Raw genomic sequence first — 16,844 nt, forward strand, 5'->3', positions numbered from 1 at the left:
TGGGTGGAGAACAAGCTGGATCCTATCTGGGCAAGGTAGCAATAGGGGCTGAGAGTACAAGCTCTATGATTTGATGGTCAGTTACATCCCCTCGGAAAGCCTCAGTCTGCTCATCTGTAAAATGGGGTAATAGCCCATCCCTCGTAGAGTCAGACACGACTGAAGAGACTTAGCTCACAAGCATAGGACTATTTGCAAAGTGACTGGTATGTGTTAAGAGCTCAGTAAACTATTAGGTACTGCTGTTCTTCCATCTTAGGGGTATGCTGTAATCAGTCAGACCAATCTCCTACAGTTGGACATTACGGTTTTTCCTATTTTTTTGCTTTTTCAACAAATGCTGAGACAAACATCTTTAAATACTCTAACACTTTCCCATTATTTCTTAGGCATAAAACCCTGGAAGTGGCATTGGTGGGTCAAAATTTTATTTGCATTATGAAATATTTCTGACATGTAGAAAAAAACAGGGAATATAGTGAATTCACAGCTTCCACCTGCCAGCTTAGAAAAAAATAATTGAAGGTAAGAATGTCCTGAGTAGCTTTCCTGACTGCATTCCTTCCATTCTCCCCCAGGGGTCGCCACTAGGGCACCCCCACCCCCACCCCATGTCATACCCAGGCAAGTTTGCGTTTTATTACATGTCCACACACAACTCCTGTTTCTTTTTTTTCTTTAACTGTATGCATTCGACTCTGTAAACTTCTGCAACTAGCAGCATGCTTTGGGATTTTCCAAGCTGATATACCGAGTGCTGGATCACCCACTTTCACTGCTGTATAGCACTCCCCTATGTGAAGATGCTGTAGGCAGTGCTTAGTCGCTCAGTTGTGTCTGACTCTTTGCGACCCCATGGACTGTAGCCCGCCAGGCTCCTCTGTCCCTGAGGATTCTATAGGCAAAAATACTGGAGTGGGTTGCCATGCCCTCCTCCAGGGGATCTTCCCAACCCAGGGATCGAACCCAGGTCTCCCGCATTGCAGGCGAATTCTTTTACTGTCTGAGCCATCCTTGGCGGAAGGGGTGGGGGGGGGGGATTTGCCTAAGTTGGGGGTGTCTCAGATCTGAGGTTAAGTCCTAGTTGGGGAAGGGACAGTAAGAACAGAGGGTGAGGGCCTGGAAGCACAGATGAAAGACCCTGGGGAGGGTGTTCAGGACGATCTCTCAAAGAGGGGTTCTCATTTTATAGATATGAGCCTGAGGCCCGTAGAGGGCAAGCCACTTCTCCACAGTCACAGAAGGACTGTTTGCAGAAACCAGCTTCATACATTCATTCCTTCAGCACAAATTAACGAAGCACCCATTCCAAGCTACACATTGTTCCAAGAGCACAGAATATTTAGCAGTAAACAAAACAAAGACCGCCTGCTCCAAATGTGGGGCTTATTATTCTGAGCGTAATTATGATGAATTGCTAATTATGTTTGCCTCTAAGATTGTAGCAGGAGGGTGATCCCTATTGGGGGCGTCGGGGGGTGCCCCATGAGAGCGCCCCATGAGTCACGGCTTTCTCCAAAGCCCCCACTTCCGTCTTTCTGACCGATTCACCCAGAGTGTTATTGTGGATAAGGTGATCTAGAGCGGGGAAGGAAAGGAAAAGCCCTTTGTACCCGGCAGGGTTGTCAATAAAGTTTTGTCGCCTTAGCAACCGCAGGTCCAGCCGAGTTGGGGGTAGGGGGGATGGAAAGAGAGAACAGAAGTGCGCGCGCATTCACCCCCCTTCCTGGTCCGCCGTGGCTTTCCTGCTTTCTCCCTCTGGTGGCCGAAGGTTTCGCCAGAGAAAGAGAACAGGGAGGGTGTTACCCTACCGGTGATAGGCGGAGACCTTAGCCATTGGAAGCATGAGTCGCTCCAAGGCTAACCAATCACACTCGGGCTCTGTAGCCGACGGAACACTCCCTCTTTCCTCTTGTACCCAAATAACCCGACGCAAACCCGAGTTTCTCCCGGAGCGACAGCGCTTTCGGCCAATGAGAGAGTCAACTTCTGGTCGTGGGCGGGGATACGTCTCCATGGCAGCAGCGGAGGGACAGGGCCGGCAGCCACTAGGTGCAGTTGGCGGCGCTTTGACGGCAGCGCGGGCGTGGCGGGGTTCTGTAGGGGCACCGGAGGGGGGCGATAGGGGCGGGGCAGAACGGAGCCTGACCAATGGGGCGGCGCAAGCTTCTCGGCAATTGAAGAGTGGCGGAGACGTTGGCCAATGGGAGGCCGTAGTGGCCGTGGCGGGGAGGGCCCGGCGGGGCTAACTGGAGGCGCGGCGACCCGGTCTGACGAGAGCTGGAGGAGGCTGTGGGAGGTGGTGGCAGCCGCGGCGCGGGCGCCTGAGGAGGAGGAGGAGGAGGAGGAGAAGCGGGTGAGGGGCGGCGCGGGGCCCGACCTCTGAGCCCCTTCTCGGCCCCCGCCCCGCGCCGCCTTGGCTCCCGGTCGTCCCCAGCCCCGTCTGTTCCCCGGCCCGCCCGCCCCTCCTCATGTCCAGGCGCCCACGTCTCCTGGCCCTTCGGCGAGCCTCAGGCTGCTCTCGGTGCCCAGCCCCTTCCCTGTGCTTCCTCCCCCAGTCCCCGCTCTCGCGCTTCAGGCCCTTCCCTGGACCCTCAGCTTGCCCTCTGACTCTGCACTCCCGTCCTTGGCCCTCAGGCGCGTCCCCTGCACTCTCGCCGCCTGCCCAGGCCCCTGGAAACCACCCCACCCCAGGTCTTCCCCAGGCCCGTGTCTGCTCCCCCCAGTTTTCCTCAGCACCTCAGGCCTTTAACCTGGGTTCTCACTACCTACCCAGGCCTTACCCTGGAGCCCGGGCGCGCTCCTCGCGGCTCTTCAGGGTTCCTTCCTGGAGCCCCAGTTCTCCCCCTGGCCCCGTTTGCTTCTCCAGCCCCGTTGTGGAACCCCTGGACCACCCTCCTCTACCTTCCCAGGACCCTTCCTGGACCTCCAGGTCCTTCTTTGCTTTCGCTGGGCCCCTCGTCTCCCTGCTGACTTTTCCTGGGGTCCTCGCTGCGTCCCCAAGCCTCCCCGCGGGCAGCCCGGGCCTTCTCCCTCCCCTGGCTTCTTCCCTGTGGTGTCCGCATTTTGCCTTTTCCCCCTCGCCCCTCTGCAGCTTCAGTTCCGTCCCAGCGCCGTCCCGCAGCGCCCCCTCTTTATTTTTCCTCAGCCTTCGGGTCTCTGCCCCCTTTCCCAGCCGCTGTAGCTCCTGGCCTCTCTCCAGCGCCCCTTCCTCGCAGTCCCCCGTCGACTCCCCGAAGCACCCTGGTGTGGGTGCCGGGCAGGCCTCCACCGTCGGGGTTAGGAGGCTTGTTTTGTTTTCGTTTTGCTAATCGCCGTCCTTCTCCCGTGTTTTTTCTGGGCCTCTTGCCTCTCCACACGTTCCTTTTCTCTCCCCCCTCCCCCCGCTTTGTCCGCGCCCCTCCCCCGGAATCCTTGGAGAGAGAGCAGGTGCTGGAGCCTTCCTCGGCTTTCCCTCCCCTCACCACCCCTCCTCCTCCAGACTGCCTGAGGTTTCACCCCGAGCCTTCCGAGGAGGGCTCCCGAGGCTGCTGGGGAGGGGGGTGGCGGCCGAGGCCGGGAGAGTGGGGGTGGGCTGAGGAACGAGTGGTTCTGGCCGGGCAGGAGCTGCTGCTGGGGGCCCCCTGACTCCCACCTCCTGCAGGACTAAGCCTTCAGGGTTATCCCAGACTGCCAATTAATCAGCCTTCCCTGGTCTGTAGGGACCTTTGCGTGCCTGTGCGCGCGCGTGCGTGTGTGTGTGTGTGTGTGTGTGTGTGTGTACGTGTATATGGGAGTCCTAGGGAATCTGCGTGCACACATGGAGTCTGTGAATGTGTGTGTGTGGGCAAGGAGGGGGGAGTTGTCATAAGTGGTTTATGTCTGCGCTCAGGAGGCTGCGGAGGTGCAGCTACTAAGGATGGTGGCTGGCATTTCTTGGGGGGGTCTCCCCAGTGTCAGAAGCACTTGTTGCATTTCGCCTTCACTGAGAGCCCTGCGAAGTCAGTACTGCTTCTCTCCCTGCTTTATAGATGAGGAGGCCAAAGGGCCCGCCCCAGGCTCACAGGACTCACAAGTGGCAGAGGGCAAGCACACACGTGGGATCCCAGCGCTGCGCCCCCTGCCTCGCTTTCCCCACCCCCTGCCGCCGCCACCAGAGGCAGCATGGTGCGTAGGGCACCATGGGGCCTGACAGAGTAACCGCTAGAGAACTGTGTGAGAATGACGACCTGGCCACCAGCCTCGTCCTGGACCCCTACCTCGGCTTCCGCACCCACAAGATGAACGTCAGGTGAGGCGACCCGGGGGAGGGTGGACCCAGGGATCTCGGGACCCCTGCCCTGCCACCACCACCCCTCTGCCCCATCTTCCTCTCAGCTCCCAGTGGGGGTGGGGGTGGGGCCTGGGAAGGCCCACAGGGAATAGGCCAAGGCCCTGGGACCCAGGCATGCCCTCTCCCCCAGCCCCGTGCCCCCCCTGCGACGACAGCACCACCTGCGCTCAGCTCTGGAGGCCTTCCTGAGGCAGCGGGACCTGGAGGCTGCGTACCGGGCCCTGACGCTGGGAGGCTGGATGGCCCACTACTTCCAGAGCCGGGGCCCACGGCAGGAAGCTGCCCTCAAGACCCACGTGAGGGAGCCCTTCCCTTTCCTCCCCTTGGCCCTCATGTTCTATCTCCCCTACCTGTCCCGGGCCCTCCGCCCTGTTGGGCAGACCCTCCGCACAGCCCCCAGGACTCCCTGACTTCCTATCCACTGGGACCACTAAAGCAAGGCTCAGAGACTGCTAGGACAGGCGCGCTGGGGGCCTCTGAGATGGAGTCTAACCTCTTCATTTGACAGATGAGGAAACTGAGGCCCCAACAGGGGAAGTGGGCTCCCTGAGACCACACAGTGAGTCAGTGGCAGAGCAGGACTAGAACCCAGGAGAGAGAGGGCCAAGGACGACCCTGCCCCAGCTCCTCACCCCACCCACCCCCTCACCTCCCCCAGATCTATCGCTACCTCCGCGCCTTCCTGCCTGAAAGTGGCTTCACCATCTTGCCCTGTACCCGTTATTCCATGGAGACAAATGGAGCCAAGATTGTGTCAACTCGCGCATGGTAAGAGGGCAGGACTCGCAGCCCAGGCCTTACAGGAGGCATCTTTCCCCGGGGACTGCTGGGAGAAGACACTCCCTCTCTTGTGGAGGAGACCCAGCACTGTGGCGACAGAGCCACGAAGATGTCGATGTTGAGAGAAAGGACGCGGGGCTTGGCCCCCAGGACCCCCCTGGCCTACCACAGCCCTCTGGGAGATGAGACCCCCCCTCCAGCGACCCAGGCTTCCCCGGGCTGCTGGGAAAGGACTGACCTTGTGCCCAAGAGTGCACTGCTGTCCTTTATCTCATCTCCACCAGACCCCCCCCTCCTCAAGTAGCAGTCACTGCTGGGTACGAGGGCAGGACAGTGAGCAAGAAGAACACTGCCCTCTGCTTGCAGTCTAGTGAGAAGGGGGGTGGTAGTGGTGCGCGCTCACAGGGCTGACCACGGTTGCGCAGTGCATCCTGAGCCTGCCTGGGGATTTTGAGAAGAGGCTGAGACCCACAAAATGACTGATGGGTCTAGTGAAGAGCCTGGGTGGCGGGGGGCTTCCAGGCAGGACTGGACCGCGGGAAGCTGAGGCAGTGGGCGCCAGAGGAGCCGAGAGTAGGACAGGATGCACGCCAGGCATATGTGGGTGTAGGGCAACAGTGGGACTTTCAGAGACGTTTGGGCAGTGGAGCGCGCTGGCCGGCATCAGTTCTTCCCACAGGAGGCCTGGGATGAGAGGCTCCTGTCCCCAGCGCTGGTGGTTGGGGAGGTACTCACTGACCCACAGCGAGCCGGCTTCTTGGCAGGAAAAAGAACGAGAAGCTGGAGCTGCTGGTGGGCTGCATCGCGGAGCTGCGGGAGGCCGACGAGGAGCTGCTGAGAGCCGGGGAGAACGACTTCAGCATCATGTACTCAACCCGCAAGCGCAGCGCTCAGCTGTGGCTCGGCCCTGCCGCCTTCATCAACCACGGTAGGGGCGGGACTAGGGGCCGACGCGGGGGTGGGGGCGGGGGCGGAGGGGCGTGCCCCAGCTTTTTGGCTCCTCTGACCCGAGTCTCTTCCCTCCCCTGCACCCCCACAACTGGCTCCAGACTGCAAACCCAACTGCAAGGTGAGACCTGGAGGCCCCCACATCCCGGGAGGAAGGGGCACGTGGGGAGGGGCTTTCGGGTTAGTGAAGAGCTAGAAACTGTCGGGGGTCTCCCTACCTGACCTTGCAGCTTCCCACCCGTCCTTGCCCGTACCCGGAGTGAGGAGGGGGCTCTGGTAGAGTCACACTGGGACCCAGTCACACTGCCACCTGCTGGCTGCAGTGCCCCGTCTCCAAACCTTGGCCAGGGGCGGGGCCGGTTGAGGGGGAGCGTGGTGGTGGGCAGACCCTAAATGCCTCTGTGCCTGTTGCCCGGCCTCCCAGGCAGAAGCCCCTGCAGCTGTGATGATAGCAGGAGGTGAGGCGGGGGAGGCCCCGGGGGTGAGGTCAGAGAGAGACCTGCTCTCCTGGAGATCCAGGGCTCCTCCTGATAGGAGGCCCTGGGAGGCAGAGGGAGGCCCCCCTGCTCTGTGTGTGTGGAGGACTGAGTGCGTGGGAGGGAGTTGAAGGGTGATGCCCAGTAAGGCCTTGGGCGTCTGCCCTACAATTGTGGGCCTCCCTGGCCTTGGCCATCCTCCAGAGCCCCCCACTTGAAGAGGTTGGAGTCCTGGCTCCACCGCCCAGGCCCAAGTTTCTCTTCTCAGATGGGAAAGGATGAGAACTTGCCTGCTGGCACAGCTGTGAAGGCCACTGAGTGTCAGTGTCCTGTGGGGTTTGGAGCACAGACAGTGGGTAGGAGGGAGAGGAGGCAGGGCTTGGTGAGGGGGGTGCCAGCCCCCTCGTGGTGCAGAGCTGAGGCTGTACCAGTCAGAGCCAGGCACTGGAGGAGGAGGAGAGTTTTCCCAGGTGTTGAGGGCAAAGGGGCGCACGCTAGGGCATCTCAGATGGGGCTCCAGGCTGGAGGGCTGGGAGGCCGCGGCATGGGGGCTCCCCTCGTGTGTGAGCTCAGTCACCCCATGGCGGCTCCCGTGGGGTACAGGCTGAGGCTTGGTGGGTAGCCCAGGGCAGGGAGGCCCTGAGGGGCCAGCTCCAGAGGGTTCTTAGGCACGGAGGGAATGTGGACACCTGGCACTGCCTGCTCGGGAGACGCCGGCCAGCTGTCCTGGCGTCAGGCAGGCCGGTGGCCAGGGCCACTCCCAGGTGTGTGTCAGCCTGGGACGAAGAGACCAGTGGACAGATGGACAGGTCGGGGGGGTGGGAGTCCCGCCTCTCCCAGAGGAGAAACCTAGAGGCAGGAGCAGGCAGATGACGGGAGGTGGTGATCTGGGATTGGGGCTGGGGTGGACCCGGGCCTGGAGAAGGGGAGACGGCAGAAGCAGGCGGTGCGGGTCTGGCCATCGAGGAGCCAGGGGATGGGCCGGAGGGAGCGGTTTCTGTGCATTGCCAGGCCTGGTTAGGTCATCGTCCTGCAGCGAGGGCGGGAGCCGGCAAAGCAGGGGGGGATCAGGGAGCCAGTGCTGAGTGCAGGCCCTGGGCAGGGTGCGTCCTGGGGCTCGGCCCCTGCCCATCCCAGGGGCAGGCCGTGAGGCCAGGGGCCCAGGCCAGGCCAGGCAGTGGGGGCGGGGAGCCAGGCCACCCCAGGGTGGGGCGCTGAGCCTCTGGCCCCCAGTTTGTGCCTGCAGATGGAAACGCAGCGTGCGTGAAGGTGCTCAGGGACATCGAGCCAGGGGACGAGGTGACCTGTTTCTACGGCGAGGGCTTCTTCGGCGAGAAGAATGAGCACTGTGAATGCTACACCTGTGAAAGGTGGGCGGTGGTCCTTGGGGCCGGGAGCCGGAAGTGAGAGCCGGAAGTGCGTCCTCGGGGGCCCAGCCCTCCCTCCTCACCGCCTTCCCACCCCCAGGAGAGGGGAGGGCGCTTTCCGACTGCGGCCCAGGGAGCCCCTGCCGCCCCGACCTCTGGACAAGTACGAGCTCCGGGAGACCAAACGGCGGTTGCAGCAAGGTCTGGACGGGCCCCGGTCCTGTGCCCACCCACCCCCGCCGCGCCGGGACCCCTTCTGCGGTGAGCACGGGGTGGGCGCTGTCCGCGGGCCCGTCCCCTGTCCTGTCTTTGCCCTCTTCCTGTCGTCCCTCCTCCCACGTCACTCCCTGGGTCTGTCCCCTCCGACGACCAGGAAGAGCCTTGGAGGCGGCCAGCCTGAGCAGGAACTGTGCGCCCTTGCGGGAGCCCTGCTCACACAGCTGCCCTTTCCTCTCCCCTCCCCCGGGCCTCCACAGCCGCCTGCCAGCCCCTGCGCCCCCCACCCTGCAGCGCCCGACTTGATGCCTCACCCCTCTGGCTCCACTGGCTGCCTCAGCCCCAGCTCCGGGTGCGTCCCCGGAGACGCCGACGCCTGCGCCTGCAGCCCCGGCAAGCCCTGCCGCCTCCAGTTCTCCCAGCTGCCCGCGTCTCCCTGCACCGGTGGGGAGGCTGCGGCCCCCACTGCCGCCTACGGGCGGAGGCCCGGGTGGCCTTGGTTCAGGCCCCCCGCGCCTGCTGGGCCCCCCAGCAGGACTGGCACTGGGCCCGGCGCTACGGGCTGCCTTCTGTGGTCCGTGTGGATCTGAGCCGCGTGGTGCCAGCCCTGCCTGCCACTGCCAACCCTGCCCCCTCTGGGACCCCAGGTCCCATCCCTGTCCCCAAGCAGGCCCTTGCCTTCACCCCCTTCTCCCCACCCAAGCGCCTGCGGCTTGTGGTCAGCCATGGCTCCATTGACTTGGATGTCAACAGCGATGGGCCATGACGGGCTGGACAGGGAGGCCTGGGCCCGGAGAGCAGGATGTCCTTCCTGGTCCCCTCCTGCCCAGCTTCTCGGGGAGCCACCTCTAGAAGGAGCTCTTGGACCTCTGGGAAGGAGTTGACCTTCGATTCCAGCACAGCTTTGACCTGGGGGCAGGTTGGCTTGGACACCCCCAGGGATCTGACTCCTGATCCTTTGTGACTGCTGATCCCTGAGCCACCCCCACCCTGGCAGGGAGCCCTGGCCACTGCCCCCCACCCACCCCCCACCCCCCACCGCCGCCCCCGACCCCAGCCCGGGCCCAGGGCTGAAGGAGCTGTTCCCTGCCCACCACCTTTTGCCCAGGGAGCAAAGCCATAGGGGCAGGGCCGCCCCGCAGGCCTGGGGGAGGTGGGGCTGGCTTGGGTGGCCTCCCTAGACATTGCCCTGTGGGGGAGGGGTCAGTTTGCTCTCAGTCTGTGACTGTCTGAGTGGGGGATGAGGGGGGTTGGCCAGGGGCTTGTCCCCACCACCCCCGTGGGTCTCAGGGAGGCCGGGTGCGACCTCATCTTTCTCATGGTGCTATCCCTGGTGCTACTGGGGTGTGGGGGGTCTCTCCCCTCCCCCACACCAGAATGGGATATGTTGGGGGGTTGGAAGCACTTGAACTTTTTATTTTATTTTATTAAAACGTTGTTACAAGCAGCGTTCTTGAAAGCATTTCATTTTGATTTATGTTCTAAAGAGATGTCCTTTGGGAGGGTGAGACCCTACGCCTTGCTGGGGAGACCAGACTCTGGGCCCTATAAAGCTTGGGAGGGTGAAAGGACAGTGGACTCTGAGGATGACCAAGTACAGAGGCAAGAATCACACTACCGAACAAACTATGCTCATGAAGAATGCTTCCAGACCCATCGTCTCATGCAGGAGGGGAGTCTGCCCATTTTCCAGATGAGATAACTGAGGTCCAACAATTAGAGTGACTCACCCTGGGTCACATGGGGCCAGATCGCCCTTGTCTGAAGTCAGAGTCCCTCACATGTGTCATCTGGGTTGGCCTTGCCTGGAAAATCCCATGGATGGAGGAGCCTGGTGGGCTCCAGTCCACGGGGTCGCTAAGAGTCGGGCACGACTGAGCAACTTCACTTTCACTTTTCACTTTCATGCATTGGAGAAGGAAATGGCAACCCACTCCAGTATTCTTGCCTGGAGAATCCCAGGCACAGAGGAGCCTAGTGGGCTGCCCTCTATGGGGTCGCACAGAGTCAGACACGACTGAGGTGACTTAGCAGCAGCAGCAGCTCCATGAGGCCAGGACAATGAATTGTCTTGTTTCTTGAGATCCAGTTCTGTTCTCAGTTCCCCGACCAGGGATTGAACCTGGGGCCATGGCGGTGAAAGCCCAGAATCCTAACCCCTGAACCACCAAAGAACTTCTCCCACCGCCTCTTAATTCTCACCTCAACCCCCTTTTACAGAAATACTAACAGCTGACAATTAGTGCTTCCTAACACCCGGCACCCACCACCCCAACCCCCTGCAAAGTGTCTTGTGAACATTTTCCTTCTTGTTCATTGAGGCCTCATGACCATATCACAAGTGTTGGGGGTCAGGTGTGGGCTGCAGGCCCTGGTTTATCTCCTCCATGACAACCATGGAAAAGTTTACGCTGGAGGCTGACAAGGCCAGGCTGTGTTGGTGAGGAATGTGGAGGGCCTGAGGGGACTGTCGGAAGACCCGGGTGGGCCAACGGGGTGGCCAGTTCAAAGCAGGTGACTATTCTTTTTAACTTTAAAATTTGTTTCATATATATGAAATTTGAAGTGAAAGTTGCTCAGTTGTGTCTGACTCTTGGTGACCCCATGGGCTGTGGCCCATCAAGCTCCTCTGTCCCTGGAATTCTCCAGGCAAGAATACTGGAGTGGGCTGCCATTCCCTTCTCCAGGGGATCTTCCTGACCGAGGGATAGAATCCAGGTCTTCTGCCTTGCAGGCAGACTCTTTACCATCTGAGCCAGCAGGAAAGACCATTTATGTGTAGCCTGTTTGATTCCTTTTAGAACAAGAAGGTGTGTCTTTTTTTCCATGTGAGTCCTGCTGAACCCTGTTAGCTTTCTCCCTGAGGTTAAAAGTAAGGAGGGAGAGGGCCTCCCAGTCAGCAAGTGGCAGTGAGGAGGATGAAGAGAGACGGCTGACACAGTCACTAAGGAACCTGTCCCTCTAAACAAGCAGAAGTCCATGCTTTCTAGACAAATGTGACAACCGAGGAAGGAGTCAGCCTGGATGGACGCTGGAGGTTCTGAGGTCCTCCTGGAACCCCGTTTCCCATGTAGAGACTGCACATTCACGTGCGTGTTCTGAGCCCAGAGGGCTGAGAGCCTTCGTCCAACCCACAAAAGCGTCTGGACCCAAAAACAAGAGAGATGAGAAAGCAGTGATCTGGGTCTCTCATCCTCAGCACTGCTGCCGCCTTAAGCTGCCAGTCCTGTGTCTCAGGACGAGGGCTGGCCTCTCCAGCCTCCACCCAGAGATGCCAGCAGCACCCCCTCCGTGGTGACAAAAGTATCTGTGGTCCTTGCCAAATGTACCCCTCGGGGCCAAAGCCAGCCCCCGGCAAGACCTGTGGGCTAGAGTGACAAGATGATAGGGAAGGAGGGAGGGAGGTAATACAACCGATGCCATCATGGCCCCAGGCACCCCGGCGTCTGCCTCCACAGCAGCGCTGCCAAGATGGCCCCGCACCTCTGCAGATGGTCCCGGAGGGCAGGCGCGTCCGCCTGAGGCCGCAGAGCTGGTACTGCGTCGAGCCCACCGTGAGCCGCCAGGCAGACGGAGCCCCAGCCTCGACAGGGAGCTGAGAGGCGTCCTTGTGAGCCGGCAGGCCTTGGAATGTCCGGGTGGATCTGGGGCTGGGCAAGCCCCGGGGGAGGGCCGGAGGGTCAAGGCTCAGGCTGAGAACCCCATCATAGACCAGGGGGCCGGAGCAAGGAAACAGGGAGGCTGGCTGGAGAAGAAGGAGAGAGCTGAAAGAAATGGGAAGTAATTCCAGCCCAGAGTCTCAGGAAGTGCCGCACCCTGTCCCTGAGACAGCAGCAGAGCCAGGCAGGACACTCAAGCCTGGCTCCCATTTCTCCCCTTGAGGGCGCTCTCTGACCCTTTTACCCTCAGCTTCCAGGAGCTCCCAGGTGGCACTAGTGGTAAAGAGCCCACCCGCCTGCCAATGCAGGCGAAATGGGTTCGATCCCTGGCTGGGTTGGGAAGATCCCCCTGGAGAAGGGCATGGCAACCCATTCCAGTATTCTTAACTGGAGAATCCCATGGGCAGAGGAGCCTGGTGGGCCACAGTCCATGGGGTCGCAAAGAGTCGGACACGACTGAGGTGACTGAGCACACACCAGAAGGAAGCTCCAAGGCCCTGTTGATGGGTTTGGTCATCCTGGGCTTGCCGATCGGGAGGGCAACTGATAGTCACCCCACCACCCGGTGTGATATTGGGCACCAGAACTGGATCAACATGCTGCAGGTTGTCCAACCCCTGAGAGCAGCTGGGCTGGACACTGTTCTGGCTCGTCACACGGCATCATCCTACCCACGGCCCTGCAAAGTGTAGGTGTTATCACTGTGATCCGGGTGAGAAGGCCCCAGCCCAGAGGCCTTAGGCCATGGGGCTGGCAGGCTTCAGGGCTGGGACTTGAACCCATGTTCAGAGCTCATCAGGCTCTGAGGTCTTTGGGAAAGAGGCAGGTACCAGAGGGGAAATCGGCTCTGTGCCCACAGGAGGCCCAGGGCTCGGTTCAGCAGTGGCTTCCATGGGATGGTGCAGTGGGTGGACAGAGCACAGCGCCCGGATGGCTCATGGAGCAAACGGTTTTGTGATTCTGTGATCCTGAACCTGTCAGGGGAGGCAGGAGCGCAGAGGGGACGGGAAGAGGGTGGTGTTGATGAGAGGAGGCTGGAAGAGGGTGAGGATGGAGAGGAGGGGAGCGGGGAGGGGAGCAGGGATGCAGGTGGGGGGAGGAGTGGGGGACGGGAGATGCCGGAGGCCTCCATTTCCTTTGTCCTAGGAGGCTGACCTGGGGGTTTCAGGATGCAGCCGGGCAAAGCTGGCCCGGGAGTGGTGGAGGAGGTGTTCACAGCCAGGGTTTGGGGCCTGAGAGCGTTGGTCTGCTGGCTGGAGGTGAGGTGGGTCTGTCCCTGCCCTGGGCTCAGGCATCCAGGGGACAGAGGTGGCCAGCAAGGAGGCTGGGCGAGTCAGAACGTCCGAGAGGTGGTGGAGGGATGGGGCCAGGATCCTGGCCCCAGAGGGGAAGAAGGGGCAACGGGAAGGGGCTGCGGCGGAACTGGCGCCTGGGGAGGTTGGGAGGCTGGCTGCGGCCGCGGCCACACAGGTGTCAGACCCTGTGCTTGGCACTACCTGGCTGACCTCAGCGAGTGTTCAGACGGCCTCCGGTCCGTGCTGTGACTCAGAGCTGCCTTGCCCGCGTGGCACCGCGGCTTGCTTTCTTCCCCGAGGCAGCGCCACCTCTGTTCAGGCCAGAGGTCTGCAGGTCAGCAGAGGTCGCGAGAACGCCTCACACCGCACCCCCTCCCCGGCCCCCCGCCATAGCTTCCAGCCTGTCTGTCTGTCTGAGTCCACACCCTGTGCCCTCATTTGCCCGGGTGCCTTGCAAGTTGTGGTCTGAGAGCGGGAGCCTGAGGCCAATCGTGGGAAATGGCACGTTGGAGTGTGCCCTGGGGAGGGGGGCGATGAGGGCAGTGTAGAGGGGTGGGGGGGGAGTGGAGGCAGCTGTTCTCCCCCCAGCTCACCCAGCCCCTCCCGTCGTCCCACCTCTCCTGATAATGGGGTTTGCACCATCTCTCTGCACAGCTGGAGAAACTGAGGTGATGCAGGTCAGGAGGCTTTTGGCGGGGAGGGGGGGCTCCAGGAAGTCATCACGTGATTAGTAATAGCTACCTCTGAACCCTGGGGTTGAATGGGGGCCCTGTGAGATCACTGCAGGCAGAGTCTGGGGGTCTGGGCTGCCCCAAGAGGCTGACAGCTTCAAGAGGAAACAGTCAAATCCACCCCACCCCCACTCCCATGTCCATCTAGGGCAGGACCCGGCTAGAAGCCCCAGGCTCCAGGTTCTGTCCAGGGTCACTCAGCCTGGCTCAGGGCAATGGTGGTGGCGGTGGAGGTGGCCGGAGAGGTGGCATTTTGAGAGGCATCTGGAATCAGGATGAACCTCACCATTGTTGTGCCTGAGCTTGGCTGAGGGCAGGCTCAGAGACGGAGTGGGGTTGGGGCAAAGAATAATTCAGTCTGGAGCTCCGAGTGTCTTGGAGGAGCTCACAGGGAGGGGTTGGCAGGAGAAACTGAAGTGACATGTGTTTAAGCAGAGAAGGCTGCTCCTGGCCATGGACAGGTGCTGAAAAGACCGAGGGGACCAGGCGGCGCACCCTGTTGGGAGAAGCTCAAGTGATGGGTTCCAGGACGGGAGGGGAGGGGAGTCAAAGGGGATTGGGGGCAAGGGAAAGGTGGAGAGCCAGGAATGGTCTGGAGCAGGGAGGGAGAGACAGGGTCAGTGCTGGGTGGTATAAACATTGCTCTTCTGTACCTGAGATGGGATGGAGGGGTGGGACTGGTGGCCCAGGAAGGGAAGAGGACCCTGAGGGACTTGAGTAACAAGTGGGGGACTGAGAGGCAGGAGGACCCTGGAGTGCTGGGACTCAGAGAGCCAAGGCAGACCCTGCTGGAGCAGGGTTGGGGGGGTGGCGGGGGAGCTGGGAAGGGGACAGGAGGGGCTCCCTCACCCCTCCCACGACTGGAACCAGTAGTGTCAGCGGCAGGGTACAGGAAGGGCCTCCCGATGCTCCCCTGCCTTACCGACAAGACATTAATACCAACAGTAACACAACTTTATTTGAGGCTTAAAGACGGGGCGGAGCGGGGTGAGATTTGGGGCGGTGGGGCCCATTTTCCGGGAGACGAGAGGATGGGGCGGGGAATGTCACTGGGGCTGATTCTTCGGAGGAGAAGCCACGTTCAGACCGTTAGATTTTCCCAGCGAAAGTCCCGTCCTTGATCTGCTCTTTCCAGCGCTGCACCTGGGGGTGGGGAAGAGGGGAGTGAGCGCCGTCCTAACTCAGCCGACCCATCCACCCTCGCCCGGCCCGTCCGTGCGGCCCTCTGTCCGCTCACCCAGCTGATGGGGCACAGCGAGTGGTACACGCGGAAGTAGTACTCGCAGGGCTGTGTGCTCTTTCCGCGGCGGTTCATGGTCTTGATGCAGCGATGGTAGTCTGCGACGGGGGCGGGGCGGGGCGAGCAGGTGGGTAGTCCCGCCCCCACGGGAGGCCCCGCCCTCCCGCCAGGCCTGCACTCTCCCCGCCCCCCGTAACCACGCCCTCCGAGAGGGCCAGCCCCGCCTCCTCCCCGCAAGACCCCGCCTATCCTCTCTTCCCTCCCTTCCAGGACCCTGTCTCACGCCTCCAGGATAGGCCCCGCCCCTTCTGAGATTCAATCCCTGCCCAACCTGGAGGGCCCCGCTCCACCCTCCAAGGCCCCGCCCACCTCCCATAATCCCGCCCCTTCCACGACTCGGACTTTCCTCTTCCAGGCAAGGCTCTGCTCCTCCCTCGATCCGCCCTTCCACGGGACGATCCCGCCCCCTTTAAATGAGGCCCCGCCCCTACCTGGTAGGCCCCGCCCCTTCCGATTCAGTCCCAGCCCAACCTGGAGGACCCGCTCCTCCCTCGCCCCGCCCCCCCACGAAACGAGCCGCCCCTTTAAAATAGGCCCCACCCATCACCGGTAGGCCCCCGCCCCTCCGGCCGTCGCCGGCTCCCCCTTCTACCCCAACCTGACCCGCTCCTCCCTCGCCCCGCCCCTGCACGGAACGATCCCGCCCCTTCTAAATAAGGCCACGCCTCTTCAAAGAGGCCCCGCCCCTCCGGCCGTCGCCGGCTTTCTCTCCACCTCAACGGTCTCCGCGTCCCAGTGCGGGGCGCGCCCCTCCCCGCCTCGCACCTTCTCTCACCCACCGCCCCTGACCTGGCCCACGAGGTCTTACCCAGGAAGTTCTGGTAGCAGTTGCGGGTCTGGTTCTGGTTGGGGAAGCGCGGGTCGAAAGGCGGCGTTGGCCATTTCCCCTTGCAGGGCTTTGGGCACTCAGCACCCAGCATCGGCGAAGGCGGCGCTGCGGGGAGGGGTGGGCTCCGTGGGGCCGACCCGTGACCCTCGCTTCCCCCGGCTCCTAACGCTCGCCCCGAAGCCCAGCCCCCGTCCCCACCTGTCCGGCGCTCAGCAGACCGTCGGCGGGTCGCTGGGTCAGCTGTGCCTGTGGCTCCGTCGGGGGTGGCCCTTGCTGTAGAGTCTGGAGGGTCCCAGCCCAGGAAGCACTACCCCTCGGGCCCGATTGGCTGGGCCCCCGGGAGCCCCAGCCAATGGGATCCGCTGCGCTGCAGGAAACGTTGCGGGACGCCAAGCTAGGGTTGTTGTGAACGACCCCCCCTCCGCCGCCCGCCGCCCCTTCTGGGGCCGACGCGCGCACACAGGCAGCAGTCGCTACTCACTCAGGCCGAGTCTCAGACTCCGGCTTTTAATCTCCGCGAAGCTGGGGCACCATGCGGGCTCTCCCGGGCCTCGGCTCCCGCCCCCCGCCCCGTCCCCTATATAAACGTATAGATAGCTCTGGTCTCTACCCGACAAGAAGCACCCCGCCCCCGCCCGGCCTTTTTAGCAACCTGCTTCTTACAGTAGAGGTGCACAGCACCTGGGGGCCTGTGAGGAAGAGGAAAGAGCCAGGGTAAGGGCCGGGCTCTTGGACGCCAAGGCCACGTGTCAGGCGTCAGGCGGACCTACAGGGCTCAGGGGCTACCTGGCCCCGCTAGGCTCCTCTGGACACTGGTGACTGAAGTCGAGTCCGTCGCATCCCACTATTGAGATTGCTGCGAGTGCGGCCTGCTGGAGAGAGAGAGAGAGAAAGCAAGCTAGAGAGAGCTTGGGGGACCCGCGGGGAGAGA

General features: G+C 61.9%; 2 protein-coding genes across 4 annotated transcripts; one reads left to right on the top strand and one right to left on the bottom strand.

Moving 5' to 3' along the window:
- Positions 1–2,262: 2,262 nt before the first annotated feature.
- KMT5C (lysine methyltransferase 5C) lies at positions 2,263–9,551 on the top strand. 2 transcript variants are annotated; one of them, XM_027514744.1, is made up of 9 exons: positions 2,263–2,356; positions 4,011–4,270; positions 4,443–4,608; positions 4,971–5,080; positions 5,857–6,020; positions 6,142–6,161; positions 7,750–7,886; positions 7,984–8,144; positions 8,360–9,551. In XM_027514744.1, the coding sequence occupies exons 2-9, from the start codon at positions 4,161–4,163 to the stop codon at positions 8,863–8,865; spliced, it is 1,374 nt and encodes a 457-aa protein (XP_027370545.1). In that variant the 5' UTR covers positions 2,263–2,356; positions 4,011–4,160; the 3' UTR covers positions 8,866–9,551. The 2 variants fall into 2 exon arrangements, with proteins under 2 accessions (XP_027370545.1, XP_027370546.1); XM_027514745.1 differs by having other exon boundaries at positions 7,984–8,084.
- Positions 9,552–14,716: 5,165 nt separating this feature from the next.
- Positions 14,717–16,248, bottom strand: LOC113875989 (cytochrome c oxidase subunit 6B2). Of its 2 annotated transcripts, XM_027514765.1 has the most exons (4): positions 16,112–16,248; positions 15,893–16,018; positions 15,022–15,122; positions 14,717–14,927 (listed from the first exon to the last, which is right to left on the bottom strand). In XM_027514765.1, exons 2-4 carry the CDS (start codon positions 16,002–16,004, stop codon positions 14,874–14,876), a joined length of 267 nt encoding a protein of 88 aa, XP_027370566.1. In that variant the 5' UTR covers positions 16,005–16,018; positions 16,112–16,248; the 3' UTR covers positions 14,717–14,873. The 2 variants fall into 2 exon arrangements, with proteins under 2 accessions (XP_027370566.1, XP_027370565.1); XM_027514764.1 differs by having other exon boundaries at positions 15,893–16,246.
- Between the last annotated feature and the right edge of the window lie 596 nt (positions 16,249–16,844).

This window comes from Bos indicus x Bos taurus, chromosome 18 (genome assembly GCF_003369695.1).
Source record: "Bos indicus x Bos taurus breed Angus x Brahman F1 hybrid chromosome 18, Bos_hybrid_MaternalHap_v2.0, whole genome shotgun sequence".
Taxonomy (NCBI): domain Eukaryota; kingdom Metazoa; phylum Chordata; class Mammalia; order Artiodactyla; family Bovidae; genus Bos; species Bos indicus x Bos taurus.